Raw genomic sequence first — 14,187 nt, forward strand, 5'->3', positions numbered from 1 at the left:
CCTGGAGTAATGGTCGGGGATGCGATTTCATACGACAGCAGGAGCACTGTCTAGGTTATCCCATTCACCCTGACTGCAAATCTGTACGTCCATCTGGTGATTCGACCCGTTATGCTGCCATTCTTGAGCAGCATTCCAAGGAGTGTTTTCCAACAGGGTAGCGCTCGCCCACATACCGCTGTTGTAACCCAATATGCCCTACAGAGTGTCGAAATGTTGTCTTTGCCTGCTCGATCACCAGATCTGTCTCCACTCGATTACATATGTGATATCATTGGACGACAACTCTAGCGTCACCCACAAACAGTATCAACCGTCCCTGTACTGACCGACCAGGTGCAACAGGCATGGAACTTCATCCAAAAAATTGACATCCGGCACTTGTACAACACAATCTACGTACATTAGCATACTTGCATTCAACGTTCTGGCGGTTACACCGATTATTAATGTACCAGAATTTCACATTGTCAATGGCTTATCTCGCGTTTACGTTAACCAGTGATCTTGCAATGCTAATCACTTAAATATGTTACATAGGCAAATGTATTCCCGAAATTTCATTACACTACATTAGTTATTTTTAGTGTTGCATTTGCTTTTCGCCAGTGCAGTACATGTCCCAAGCAAATTAAACCCTGTGTTAAGTAGTTTGTACAAACAATCCCGCATGCAGACTATAGGAGCACTTTCATTTCTACATCTACATTTAGGTGATTACTCTGCTATTCACAATAAAGTGCCTGGCAGAGGGTTCAATGAACTACGTTCATGCTGTATCTCTACCGTTCCACTCTCAAACGGCGCGCGGGAAAAACCAGCACTTAAATTTTTCCGTGCGAGCCCTGATTTCTCTTATTTTATCGTGATGATCATTTCTCCCTATGTAGGTGGGTGCCAACAGAATGCTTTCGCAATCGGAGGAGAAAACTGGTGATTGAAATTTCATCAGAACATCCCGTCACAACAAAAAATGCCTTTGTTTTAATGATTGCCACTCCGATTCACGTATCATGTCTGTGACACTATCTCCCCTATTTCGCGATAATACATAACGAGCTGCCCTTCTTTGTACTTTTTCGATGTCATCCGTCAGTCCCACCTGGTGCGGATCCCGCACCGCACAGCAGTACTCCAGAATATGGCGGACAAGCGTAGTGTAAGCAGTCTCTTTGGTAGACCTGTTGCACCTTCTAAGTGTTCTGCCAATGAATCGCAGTCTTTGGTTTGCTCTACCCGCAATATTATCTTTGTGATCGTTCCAGTTTAGGTTATTTGTAATTGTAATCCCTAAGTATTTAGTTGAATTTACAGCCCTCAGATTTGTGTGACTTATCGCGTAATCGAAATTTAGCTGATTTCTTTTAGTACTCATGTGAATAACTTCACACTTCTCTTTATTCAGGGTCAATTTCCACTTTTCGCACCATACAGATATCTTATCTAAATCATTTTTCAAGTCGTTTTGATCATGTGATGACTTTACAAGACGGTAAATGACTGCATCATCTGCAAACAATCTAAGACGGCTACTCAGATTGTCTCCTATATCGTTAATATAGATCAGGAACAATAGAGGGCCTATAACACTTCATTGGGGAACGCCGGATATTACTTCTGTTTTACTCGATGACTTTCCGTCTATTACTACGAACTGCATGCAACTGCATGCAACATCTCACAACGATGTAAGTTATGTCTTTGTTTCCACGATCCGTCTATGGATCAAGAAATAATATTTAAGTCCGTTGATTAGGAAATAAAATGAAATCGTGAACAGCTTACCAGTCTTGTCACAAAAGTTAGTCTGTCAGACGAACAGCTAGTAAACTGGTCACGTGTAGTTGAGTTTATACTCACTTTTCTTAGGGCAATCCACCCTCGTGTTCTGTTCTTGTTATGGCTTGAAAATAAACTATTTTTGATAAATTAACTTGATCCTTTGTATTTATTGTTTATTTCTATGGAATAAAATGATTTTCCACCATTTTTTCCTTGCGATATTATTGGCACCCTCACCTGTCAAATCCTCATTTCCTTTTTTGGGATGACAAAAGTTCTGAATGTCGCTTGTATCCGCTTCTATTCTATCAAGCATACCCTCTACCATTGCCTGATATAATCTTCTTAGTATCAGTTAAGCTACGTTTTTCACTCTTTTCATTTGGGGCGTAAAAAGCACTTGGCACAATGGTGTCTTTTCGCTCCCTCATTTGTACGTGCTACAGGAACCGCGTTCAGAGGAGATAAACCATTACAACCTTCCGTGATGTAGGGATGTGGAACTACAGCGCGATATAATAACGGCGCATGTAAGGGCTTATCAGGTTACTTGTAACAAGAGTAACAACGTTTGCATACGAAGAATGGTATACGAAGATAATGTACTTTACATACAAAACATCGGCAACATGGAAAAAATACTGTGTACATGCATACATTACACTAGCCAGGCTCTTTGAAAACTGGCGATACAACTGCGATAGCGAATCTATCTCCTAGACGACATTAGGATTACACAATTATTTGGCAAGGTCACGACCATTTGGTTTTGTCTTAACTACACTTTCTGAAGCACGCATTAGAGGATATCAGGTATAGTTTTGGACATGAGCCATGATTTTTTTTTCACCAGTATCACCAAGAATCATTTCTCAAGCAAACCACTATTTACAGATCTCATTTTGTTTGCATCTTAGGTTCCTGGTGGGTGATTTCAGACAAAATCATTCACCTAAAAGGCTAGATGTTGGCGAACAACATTATCCTTGACTTCTAATCGTGAGGATTTATGCCTCGACTTTCCCATATCTGGCTGTCACAATTCGTCTAGCGTCGGTCAATTCAAAACTTAACGGAAAGACTTTGTCGCAAGTCGTTAACCTTAAGTAACTAGTAATCAATTTGAAAATGTCATTTAAGATAATGCCCAATTCTTTAATATGGCATGATCTATAGCAAACAGAACATCTACATCGACTGTGAAGTGCATAGCAGATGGTACTTCCAGTGGTACCAGTTACTAGTGATTCGACCAGTTCCATTCACGTATGGAGCATAGGAGGAATTATAAATTGAACGTCTCCTTCGCTATACAATAGGTTAATCTTGCCCTCGTGATCCCTACGAAAGCCATATCTATGGGGTTGTAGTTAATTCCTAGATTCATTACTTAAAGCTGGTTTTTGATACAACGTAAGTAGGCTTTCTCTGGTTAGTGCGCTCTGTCTTCAAGCGTTTGCTAGTTCAGCATCTCTGTGACGCTATCCCACAGCTGAGACAATCCTATGTCATACGTGCTACGCTCCTTTGTATACGTTCAGTATGCCGGCTGGGGTGGCCGAGCGGTTCTAGGCGCTACAGTCTTTAGGTTAGTTAGGTTTAAGTAGTTCTAAGTTCTAGGGGACTGATGACCTTAGAAGTTAAGTCCCATAGTGCTCAGAGCCATTTGAACCATATACGTTCAGTATCACCTTTTACTCTTATTGGATACAGGTCCCAAACACTTGAGAAGTATTCTAAGACGTCTCGCAAGAGTGTTTTATACGCAATCTCCTCTATAAAATCATTGAATTTTCCTGGTATCTTACGAATCGTCTGAAATCCGTCATTCGCTTTACCTACGACTAAACCTATGTGATTGCTCCATTTCATATGCCTACAGGTTGGTACATCCAGGTATCTGTATCAGTCGACCGGTTCCAGCTGTGGCTCACTGACATTTTAGCCTTTCGATATAGCTTTTGTCCGTTTTGGAGCTCAGTTTTTCATTTCTGAACATTTAAAGGAAGCTGCCAACTTATGCATCACTTTGAAACATTATCCTGACCCGATGAACATGTTTTCGAACAATAATTCATTACAGATAGCGCTATCATCTACGAAAAGTCTGAGATTATTATTAACATAGTCTGAAAGGACATTAATATGCAACATGGACAACAAGGGTTCCAACACACTTTCCTGCTCCACACCTGAAGCGAATTTCTTTCCTGTTCCACTGTCAAATGGATCGAGGGAAGAATGACTATTTATATGTACACGTACGAACTCCAGTTCCTCTGATCTTATTTTCGTAGTCCTTGAGCGAAATGTGCGCTGCCTTCAGTAGGATCGTTCTGCAGTCACGTTCAAATACCGGTTCTCTAAATTTTCTCAACAGTGTTTCCCGATGAGAACGTCGCACTTTCTCCAGTGATCACCTTTTGAATTCCCGAAGCATCTCCATAATTATTGTGTGTTGATCGAAACTACCGGTATAAATCTGACACCTCGCCCGTGGATTGCTTTGACTTGATGGGCATACCAAACACTCGATCAGTGCCCAAGAATGGGTTGAACTAGTGTTCTATACACATTCTCCTTTACGGACGAACCACATTTTCCTAACATTCTCCCAATATACTGAAGTCGACCTTCGCCTTCGCTGCTACAATCCGCACACGCTGGTTCTATTTCATATCGCTTTGCAGCGTTACACCCAGACATTTAATCGACACCAGTGTGTCATGTAGCACACAACTAATGCCGTATGCTAACACTACTGGATTGGTTTTTGCTATTCATCTGCAATAGTGTAATTTTTCTACATTTACAGCTACTGTCATACAGCTCACCATCTAGAAATTTTGCCTGAGGCATCTTGTATCCTGCTACAGTCACTCAATCATGTTACCTTGCCGTACACCACAGCATTATCAGCAAACAGCCGCAAACTGCTGCTCATCCCGTCCGTCAGATCATTTATGTATACGGAGAATAACAGCGTTCCAGTCACACTTCCCTGGGGCACTCCTAACGATGTCATTGTCTCTGATGAACACTCGCCGTCGAGGACAACGTACTGTGTTCTATCACTTAAGAAGTCTTCTAGCCAGTCACATGTCTAGGAACCTATTCCGTGTGCTCCTACTATCGTTAACAGTTTGCAGTGGGGCACCGTGTCGAACGCTTTTCAGACATCTACGAATAAGTAATTTGCCTGTTGCGCTTCATCCAATGTTCGCAGAATATCATGTAAAAAAAGGGCTAGCTGAGTTTTCCATGAACGATACTTTCTAAAATTTGGCTGAGTCGTGGACAGAAGCTTTTCCGTCTCAACACAATGTATTACATTCGAACTGAGAATAAGTTCAGGTATTCTGCAGGAAACCGATGGTAAGGATATTGGTCTTTAATTTTGCGGGTCCATCCTTTTACCTTTCTTATATACAGGAGATACGTGCGCTGCCTTCAAGTCGCTTGGCAATTAGCGCTGAGCGACAGATTCGTGATAAATGCAAGCTAAGTAAGAAGTCAATATCGCAGAGTACTCTTACGAATTGGGATTCCATCCGGACCTGGCTACTTATTTGTTTTCAACTTTTTCAGTTGCTTTTCTACGCGAGAGATGCCTTTTACTATGTCCTCCATAACGGGAGTCGTGCGATGGCCAAACGACGGTATGTTTCTTCGGTACTCCTGATTGAATGATTTTTTAAAAGTAAAATTTAAAACTTCAGTTTTCCTTTTGATATTTTCTATTGGCGCAGCAGGCTGGTCAAAGAGTGACTGGATATGAGCCTTCGACCTGTTCAGCGATTTTACGCAGAACGAGAATTTTCTCGGATTCTCGGCAAGATCGTTCGCTAAGGTATTTCGATGGTAGTTGTATGCTTCGCGCATAAATATTTTTACAGACGCACGAATCTCAACTAACTTTTGTCTCTCGTTATTGCGCTTCCTCTTGTGAACTGACAGTGCAACAGTCTTTGCTTCCCCAGCGTTTTCCGAATTTTCTTATTAAACCATGGTGGATCTTTTCCGTCCTTAATCCATTTACTCAGTACATACGTACACAGAGCAGTAGTTTCAATCCGTTTAAACTTTCTCCATAATTCCTCTATGCCCATTATTCTGGATCTAAATTATGCGTCCGCTCCATAAAGAGCTCCTCAACCCAGTCACAAGAATCGCTTGAAACCCTTACTACTGTCTTTTCGACAATAAACGTCGGTGTGGCACTGATTTAAATGCTTTTCAGAAGTCAAGAAATACTGCATTTACCCTGATCCCCGGTTTTCCAGATGCCATGTGAGGAAGCACGACTTACGCTTCACATGATCAATATTTTCGAAATCCATGCAAAACAGCAGCGGAGGTCATTCTGTTGGAGATAACTCAATGCGTTTGAGCTTAGATATGTTCTAATATGCTGCAACAAATAAATGTCAAAGATATTGGGTGGTGATTTTGGATCACATTTGGTATCCTTCTTATAGATGGGTGTGACCTATGCTTTCTTCCAACTACTGAGCATTGTCTTTTATTTCAGAGATCTACGGTATATTATCGTCAAAAAATAAGCTAGCTCATCCGTAAATTCAGTGTAGAATCTGATAGGGATTCCATTGGGCTTTTTCCTCTTTTAAAGATTTCAGCTGTTTCTCAACATCACTGACTTGCGTGTTCTGATGCAAAATATCATACTACCACTACAGAAGTTCCGAGTGACAAAGCTTTGGCCCCAGAATTAGTACCAAATACACTGACTGACAAAAAAGTGACAAAGAACATATGACCTCACTTATCAGCATGATGTTACACCGCCTCTGTCCTGGATAAATATAATGATTCGGTTGGGAAGTGTGTCATAAAGTCGTTGTATCCTCTCGTATGCAAGATGCTCTACAAGATTGTAACTGGTCCCTGATAACCTGGACACTGGCACTGGGACGAAGTTGACGTCCGAGTTGGTGCCACAAATGTTCTATGGGAGACATACAGTATCTGGGGATGTTGCTGACCACAGGAGAACCTCAATATCACTCAGACATTTCATATAGACACGTGCCATGTGTGAACCAACATTGTGTGGCACCAAAATTGTCGCATGAATCGTAACGCAAGAGGACGCAGTATATCCACGTTGTACGGTTGCACCATCAGAGCTCCCTCAACCACTACCACTCGTGATCTGACATCATAGCCAATGGCTCCCCACACTCTGATGCCAGAAATAACACAGCTGTGTCTCTCCAACAAACTGAAGGAATGGGACCTGTCTCAGTTTGCTGCCCTACTCTCCGACAGTGGTTCAAATGGTTCAAATGGCTCTAAGCACTACGAGACTTAACATCTGAGGTCATCAGTCTCCTAGACTTAGAACTACTGAAACCTAACTAGCATAAGGACATCACACACATCCATGCCCGAAACAGGATTCGAACCTGCGACCGTAGCAGCAGCGCGGTTCCGGACTGAAGCGCCTAGAACCACTCGTCCACAGCAGCCGGCTCCGACAATGGTTACCTGGAGTAGTGCAGAACCACGATTAAACCTTGAGCACAATGAAATCCCAGTCTTCAGTAATTCTTCCTTCCCGGTCACAGTATCAATCCGAACCCAGCCGTTCGCATTGTGGTGTTAAAGGCAGCCTACTCGTGGGACCATAATTCCCTACTGCGGTTGCTGCTAGTCTCCAACCAGTGTTGTGGGATGACACAGAATGTTGTAGGGAGTTCATTTCGATGGAAACCTTGATGGCGAGTATACTTGCCCTCACGTTCCCAGCCCAAATGGAGACCCACAATGGGGCCCATTTCGAACTGTCAGATGCCGATAACGCTGTTGGGGCCGACAGCTGACCTCGAAAGTGGTGGAGGATTCGGCCATTCGTAGATCAGGACGCACTGACGAACTGTTTGTGAAACATCCCTGTTTACAATACTCCTTTAGTCATTTTTATACAGATATGAGATTGCAGCAGGCGTGAGGCTGTTGCTCCCAGATGACGAATGACTTAGTTGGCTGCAGATGTGTACTGAACCAATCTCAGCAACTGCCAGCCCAGGAGACAGCACGCATTAGTCGCGACGGCTGCTCGTGTCAATGAAGCTGATGAAGGCTGACGTTACCACGTGCTGCCATCGATGTGTGACAGACAAAGCTTCTGGCAGTCTGACAGCCTGGTAGTCACAGCGTACATCAGGAAGGACGGTATTTAAACCGTGGTATCGAGAATGGCCGACGCCAAGGGCATATGCCTGCAGTAGACAGTGATCATCAACAATGAGACCTCACAGAACCAGTAAACAGCAACAGAGAGATAGGGGCAGCTCCCAGCCCAGGCTCGAACATGCCACGCACTGAGGATGTGGTCAGTACGGAAGATAGACTCCCGACATGTGACCCAGCGATGCGAAGGCACCAATTTGCCTGCATGCAGTCTCCTGCTCACGCGGGTACCTGCTGATACTGCAGAAAAAGTCCGTGAAAGGTGACTGGATACTTCATCTGGCACTGCAGTGGTCCTCGGCTTGAGATTAACAGCTAATGAGGACGGTGGTGTTAGGCTTCACGTACATTTCTCGATATGATCGTGTAAAGAGAACATCAGCCAACATCTGAGAGTGAGGGTCTGATTTGGGGGAGGGGGGCGGGGGATGTATTTATGAGGGCCTGCTAGCCAGTAATTCTCCAACAGCAGCTGTCCCACCCCAGAACGGAGAGAAGTCTGTAGCGGCCAGATGTCGCCATTGGGTAGTAATGAAGTTGTTCTAATTTTGTTGTTTACTCAGTTCCTGCAGGAGCCTAGCCGGAACCGTAATATTACTCAACTGCACACTCCAGAGGCGGTGGCAAGCGTCTTCTGCTTCGGCACCTTACTGGATAAGCATTCTTTCATTCCGAATACGCCTTAATGTGAGATGTTGTCTGGACTTCAGGCTGACGTTCGTTTCCCTCAGTATAACGCACTTTTGTTGAGCGTAACAGGAACAGTTCATCACATCCAATGGAGTCGCTGTACAACAATGCTGTCCCACACAAGTACACAGCAGTGATCAACATCTGACGCTGTTCACATCTGTTATATATCTCGCCAAACCCGGTAGCAGTACTAAACACTAACAACACTAGCACACTCTGGTGGACGTCATCTCCAAGCGTTTCAGTACCTGTCGATAGTGTGTACGTGAACGAAGCTGACACTGACATCCGACCATGGCTTCTGGGTGCTTCACGTTTTCTGTCAGGCAATGTATCTTGGAAAGAAGACTTTTCTTGCACATAATTTTTGTTTCATCTTTACACAGTCGCTCTCATACGTCAGTACTGTCTCTCCAGTTTCTCCTATATATCTAGGAGTCTCAAGGAGATCCTATAAAAAGGTGTCCTATGTCACTCACTGCTTTCCTAATGCAGACTTGTTCTTTTTGAAGGAGGTGGAAACATGTTCGCAAGTGGCTGGGTTCAAACAGATACTCTCTATAGAATGGACTATATTTCTTTAATGATTCTGAGAGTTTTCTTTCTACATTCTCTGATTTGCCTTTCTTGGTAACAACGTCATAGTATCTGTGCGTATGAAGCCTCTGGTGCCATCTGCAAAACATTGGTCGTATATGTAATCGTCGGCCACATCCATTGCTAGATATAGGTCCAGTGTCGACTTTTCCGAGCATTAAAGTCTTCAGTCATGTGCAGCAACGCTGCTGCTTCATACTCTGGAATATCCTCCACGTGCCTTCCGTTAGGTAGCCGTCTTGGAATTTTCTTATCTCTCGGAATCGAGTAAAAAAGTTCAATTTTCATCTTCGATTTATTCACCTGGCTATCAATCCCAAACATTTCCATTTCATTAGAGAAACAATTACGGCTTCCACACGATTAACTTGTGTCCTGTCTCTCCAAGTTATCCAAATATCCGCCTCTCCACAGCTTTTAGAGAAACCGTCATTTTTTGAACTGTTTTCGATTTAACAGTAGTTGTGAAATTCCCATGAGAGACACATGTCAAACTTAGCTTCGAAATATTCAGCTAAGTTTTCCATAATTCCTGCAGAATTACTAATATTTTTGCGTGTATGGATAGTTCCTCCCAGCTGTGAGTTTGAGCCACTCTTTTCCTAAGTTCGTATGTGTCGGAAAAACTAGGAATCTCTAAGGTTGTTCTCATCGGTAGAATCCTTTTGAGAAATTTGGGAAGAGCTGCAGATAATCAGCGATTGTCGCACGGACTGGCAGCTGCCTCTCTTTACAGATTGATGCCGTTGGTATGTTACAAACTTTCAGAGATGATGGAGAAGCGTAAATGTATCAATGTGGGGTATGAGACCCTGGTCCGGAAACAACCGAATCGAAAGTTATAAGCGAAAATCGTTCTGATACCTCTGACAGTGGCCTTCTCCTACTACAAAGTCTTTACTTTCCATATTTCTTCAGGAGCTAATATGGATCAAAACAATAAAATATTGTCTAGTCAACATGAGCTCTAAAATTCGTAACTCAGAGTTTCCAGCACTTGTTAGTAGCAGAGATGTCTCTCACAGTAGCGAAGATGAACAAGTGCTCATAGCTCTTAAGATATGCACTTTAGTGCCAACGTTTAAGGGTTTTTTTTTTTTTTTTGTCAATACGATGTCTTCCCATAACATGGAAAGCAAAGAGCTTGCAGCAGAAGAGCTCTACTGCCAGTGGTATTAGTAATATTTTCTTAAGTTAAAGAAATTTAGGCTTGTGCTGATTAATCCTCTGGAACGTATTAGAAAGTGATGTATCTGTGTTTTTCGCTGCCCGCATGCTACGAAATTCTCATTGATTGTTGTGCTTTGTTCCAGGCCATCCTCACTTCTTCAACCAATTGTCATGCGGCCTGGATCTGGTCTCAATGGCAGGCGAATGGCTGACAGCTACAGCCAATACCAACATGTTCACGTACGAGATAGCGCCCGTGTTCATCCTCATGGAGCACGTCGTGCTCGAACGCATGAGGGAAATCATCGGCTGGCGCGGTGGAGATTCTATCCTCGCTCCCGGTAAATTACGATGCCTGAGTTTAAACATTACCTATTTATATTACGTAATAGTTCTAAAAAGAAAGAATAATTCATGACTAGCGGTACTATGGCTCACTGTGTAGAAATTACTGAATTTCAGCGTCTGTTTGTTGTGTTTTACATTTGGATTCATGTACGCAGCATGTATGATACTTCTGTATGCTAAAGTTATATTACTGATGCATGTAGCTTACAGTTTTTTTGTACAAAGTCCGAGGACTTATCTATGTTTATGTTATAAAAAGATTAAAAACTGTGTAAAGAATTATCAGCTGTAAAACAATGAAAAGCGTGAATATTACTCAAACGGGAGCATGGTTTCAATTTCGTCAGGTTAAGTTACAAATAATGAAACGTCTATGTGCAATCGTTTGAAGTTCACATGACAGCAATACAGTTCAGTATTTTTATATGTAACAACAATAAATTGCATGGAGTACAGTAACACGTAACCTAGCATTTAGTAAAAATAATGTCATCTGTGCAATGAAAATTTGGAAGGAATAATTAAAGAAATAAAATAATGTTATCAAATTCCTTAGGCCTTTGTAAGGAAAATTAGATTGTCTTTTATTGACAGGAAATAGCTGGCAGGATCATATGAGATATTTCGATAATAGCAGAAGGGGAAGCGCTGTTATGTGAGAAGTGAGATGTATTGTTAGTATGTGTGTGATCATTAGTATTAAGGGAAAGTATAGGAATAGTAAGCACTTCAGCAAAAATTATTGTCTTATTAAATTCATAGGTTCTCTACTTTCACTATATTAAACCAATTTAAAAGTAACAAGCGGTACAATGAAGTTACACGACAAATATCACGAATATACGACTGCTCACGGTTTCCATCCCATGGGATAATCATCCTCAGTGGTTGGGGAATTGTGTACATGAGTGAAAATAACATCCACTTAAATTATCTGTCAATTCTGTTAGGAAATCAGAATATTGAAATGATTTAAACTGTAACATGGAATGTGTAATCATTTTCAATTACACATTTCAACAGTTTTTAGAATGTACATTTCTTCGAAAAGCAGTCATCACAAACATAGTCTTGGGGTGTCCTCTGCAGTACATACAGCAGTGCACCCAACATACCCGTACCAAATTCTCTGCCTTTACCTACTTCTCTACAGATGCAAAATAACTCATTAGGTTCTTCCCTATGTGTAGGTAGTGATTTAAATTCACCAGTGAACTGGTTATCGTAACCATTGTCATCGTCATCATCACAACTTCGATTACTTCCCATGACTCAGGTATCCTCTACTCACATATAGTTTTCTTCTTCTTCTATACTAGTCGCTCACTAAAACAACCACTTACAGCTCTTCCATTCTTGTTTTTCAACCTAGTGTCTTGTTTCTCTTCATTCCTTGTTTTATTCTCTATCTAAGCTTCATCCAGCTTTTTCTCCACGAGAGTACGCAACTATTCTCTTTCACAGCACCGTTACCCCAGTCTGTCGTTACGTACTACTACGACCAGATTCTGCTTATTAAAGTGTCATATTTATAAAGCAAATCCATGCAATGATACAATGAACTGCAGGTTTTAATAACATATTCAGGTAAAAGTAAATCAGCAATAACTGTAAGCTTACGTGGCCTGTTTTATTTGCCACACAATCAAGCAATCCACATTTAAAATTGTGTCTGTCTTCTTGTCCATGTTAATTACTTACAGGAATCAGAAGAGGGCAACAGTAGTTGGAAGTCGTCATGTCTGCTGCATGCTTCAAATATTGAATGCGTATGATTACCTGCTGCGAACAGTTATTCAACTCTACCTTACTTGTAATCAACGAAGTTTTCGAAATAATGCGACATCATGGCAACACTGCTATTAATAATTGTTGTGAGAAAACGAAGAAAGTAATCTTCACAATCAAATATTTTAACAAAGATGAATCATTTAAAAAGCAAACGCTGCATCCAATTTCCTGTTTGATTCCGTCGTGTAAACATAAGAACTGCTTAACGTAAGCGTATGGATACGTTAAACTACTGCGTATTAGAACGTATGTAGTCACACAGAATGGTGGTTCTGCACTTGCACTGCAAACAGGAAAACTGAATTAGTGCGGAGTTTGCAAAATCACCCATGGTATTCGGTAATACTTTCAAACAGCTTTTTCCTCGTTTTGTTTCGTCTTATGTATCTTGTTTCATCCCTTAGCTTTCTGGAGCTAGTATGTATACCATTATGTTATTTATAAGACGTTCGGAATGATATCATCCACACAGTCCCGATGATAGATGCAAGAACTGTTACACAATCAGCACGACAACTCAACCATACAAGTTGCTGAAGACTGGAAAAGAAAACTGAGACTGTATCAGGCGGTCAGTTCGGCTTTAGAAAACGTAAAATGTATTATACTGGAAAGGCAGCTTTGACGTTATGCTTGTTAATGGAGACAAGACTTACGAAAACTCAAGACACTTCGATAACATGAAATGGGGCAAGATGTTTTGATTTTAAATGATAGATATAAGCTATTCGGAATTATAAGAAATATACAATACGCACAAAAACCACGAGGGGAGGGCTCGGATTATAAAGAGCATATCGCAGGGAGGCACTGCTCGTCCTTTGAAATTCAACATGTATATCGTCAGAGATAGCAAACGAGCAGTTGAACAGAACGGAAATTGTCTTGAAAGGAGGATATAAGATGAAAATCAACAAAATTAAAACGATAATAGTAGAATGTAGTCAAATTAAAAAAGGCGATGCTGACAGTTTTGTTATTTGGCAGTAAAATAACTGATGATGGCGGAAGCAGAGAGGATTTAAAATGCACAATGCCAGTGGCAAGAAAAGAAGAGAAATTTGTTAACATCGGACACACGAGTAGGTTTTAGTGTTAGGAAATATTTTCTGAGGTTAATTGTCTAGAGTATAGTCTTGTGTGGAATGAAATTTGGACGATAAATAGTTGAGACAAGAAGAGAATAAAAGCTTTTGGAATGTGGTGCCACAGAAAAATGCTTAAGATTAAATGGGTAGAATATGTAACCAATGAGGAAGTACTGAACTGGGGAGAAAAGAAATTTGAAGCATAACTTGAGTGAAAGACGGGATCGGTTGATAGGATACATGCTGAGACATTAAGGGATCATCACTTTAGTGTTGGAGAGATGTGTGGGACGGGGAAAGTGGGGGGGGGGGGGGGGGGGAATTGCAGAGGGAGACAAAGAAACGAGTACAGTAAGCAAATTCAAAAGGATGTGGGCTGCCGTAGTTTCCTCGGAGATGAAGAGGCTTGCACAGGATAGAGCAGGCTGGAGAGAAACATCAAATCAGTCTTCAGACTGTAGACAGCATAAACAAGAAGCAATGAAGGCAATGAAAGAAAGGTTTA

At 41.6% G+C, this 14,187-nt stretch overlaps 1 protein-coding gene across 1 annotated transcript in view; it reads left to right on the forward strand.

Moving 5' to 3' along the window:
- Positions 1 to 14,187, forward strand: part of LOC124723034 (glutamate decarboxylase) — a 249,638-nt gene that overhangs the window by 172,014 nt on the left and 63,437 nt on the right. Inside the window, exon 3 of the mRNA XM_047248210.1 lies at positions 10,599 to 10,796. Coding sequence (XP_047104166.1) covers positions 10,599 to 10,796 — 198 coding nt within the window. The remainder of the gene's footprint in view (positions 1 to 10,598; positions 10,797 to 14,187) is intronic.

This window comes from Schistocerca piceifrons, chromosome X, assembly GCF_021461385.2.
Source record: "Schistocerca piceifrons isolate TAMUIC-IGC-003096 chromosome X, iqSchPice1.1, whole genome shotgun sequence".
In the NCBI taxonomy this organism is placed as follows: Eukaryota; Metazoa; Arthropoda; class Insecta; order Orthoptera; family Acrididae; genus Schistocerca; species Schistocerca piceifrons.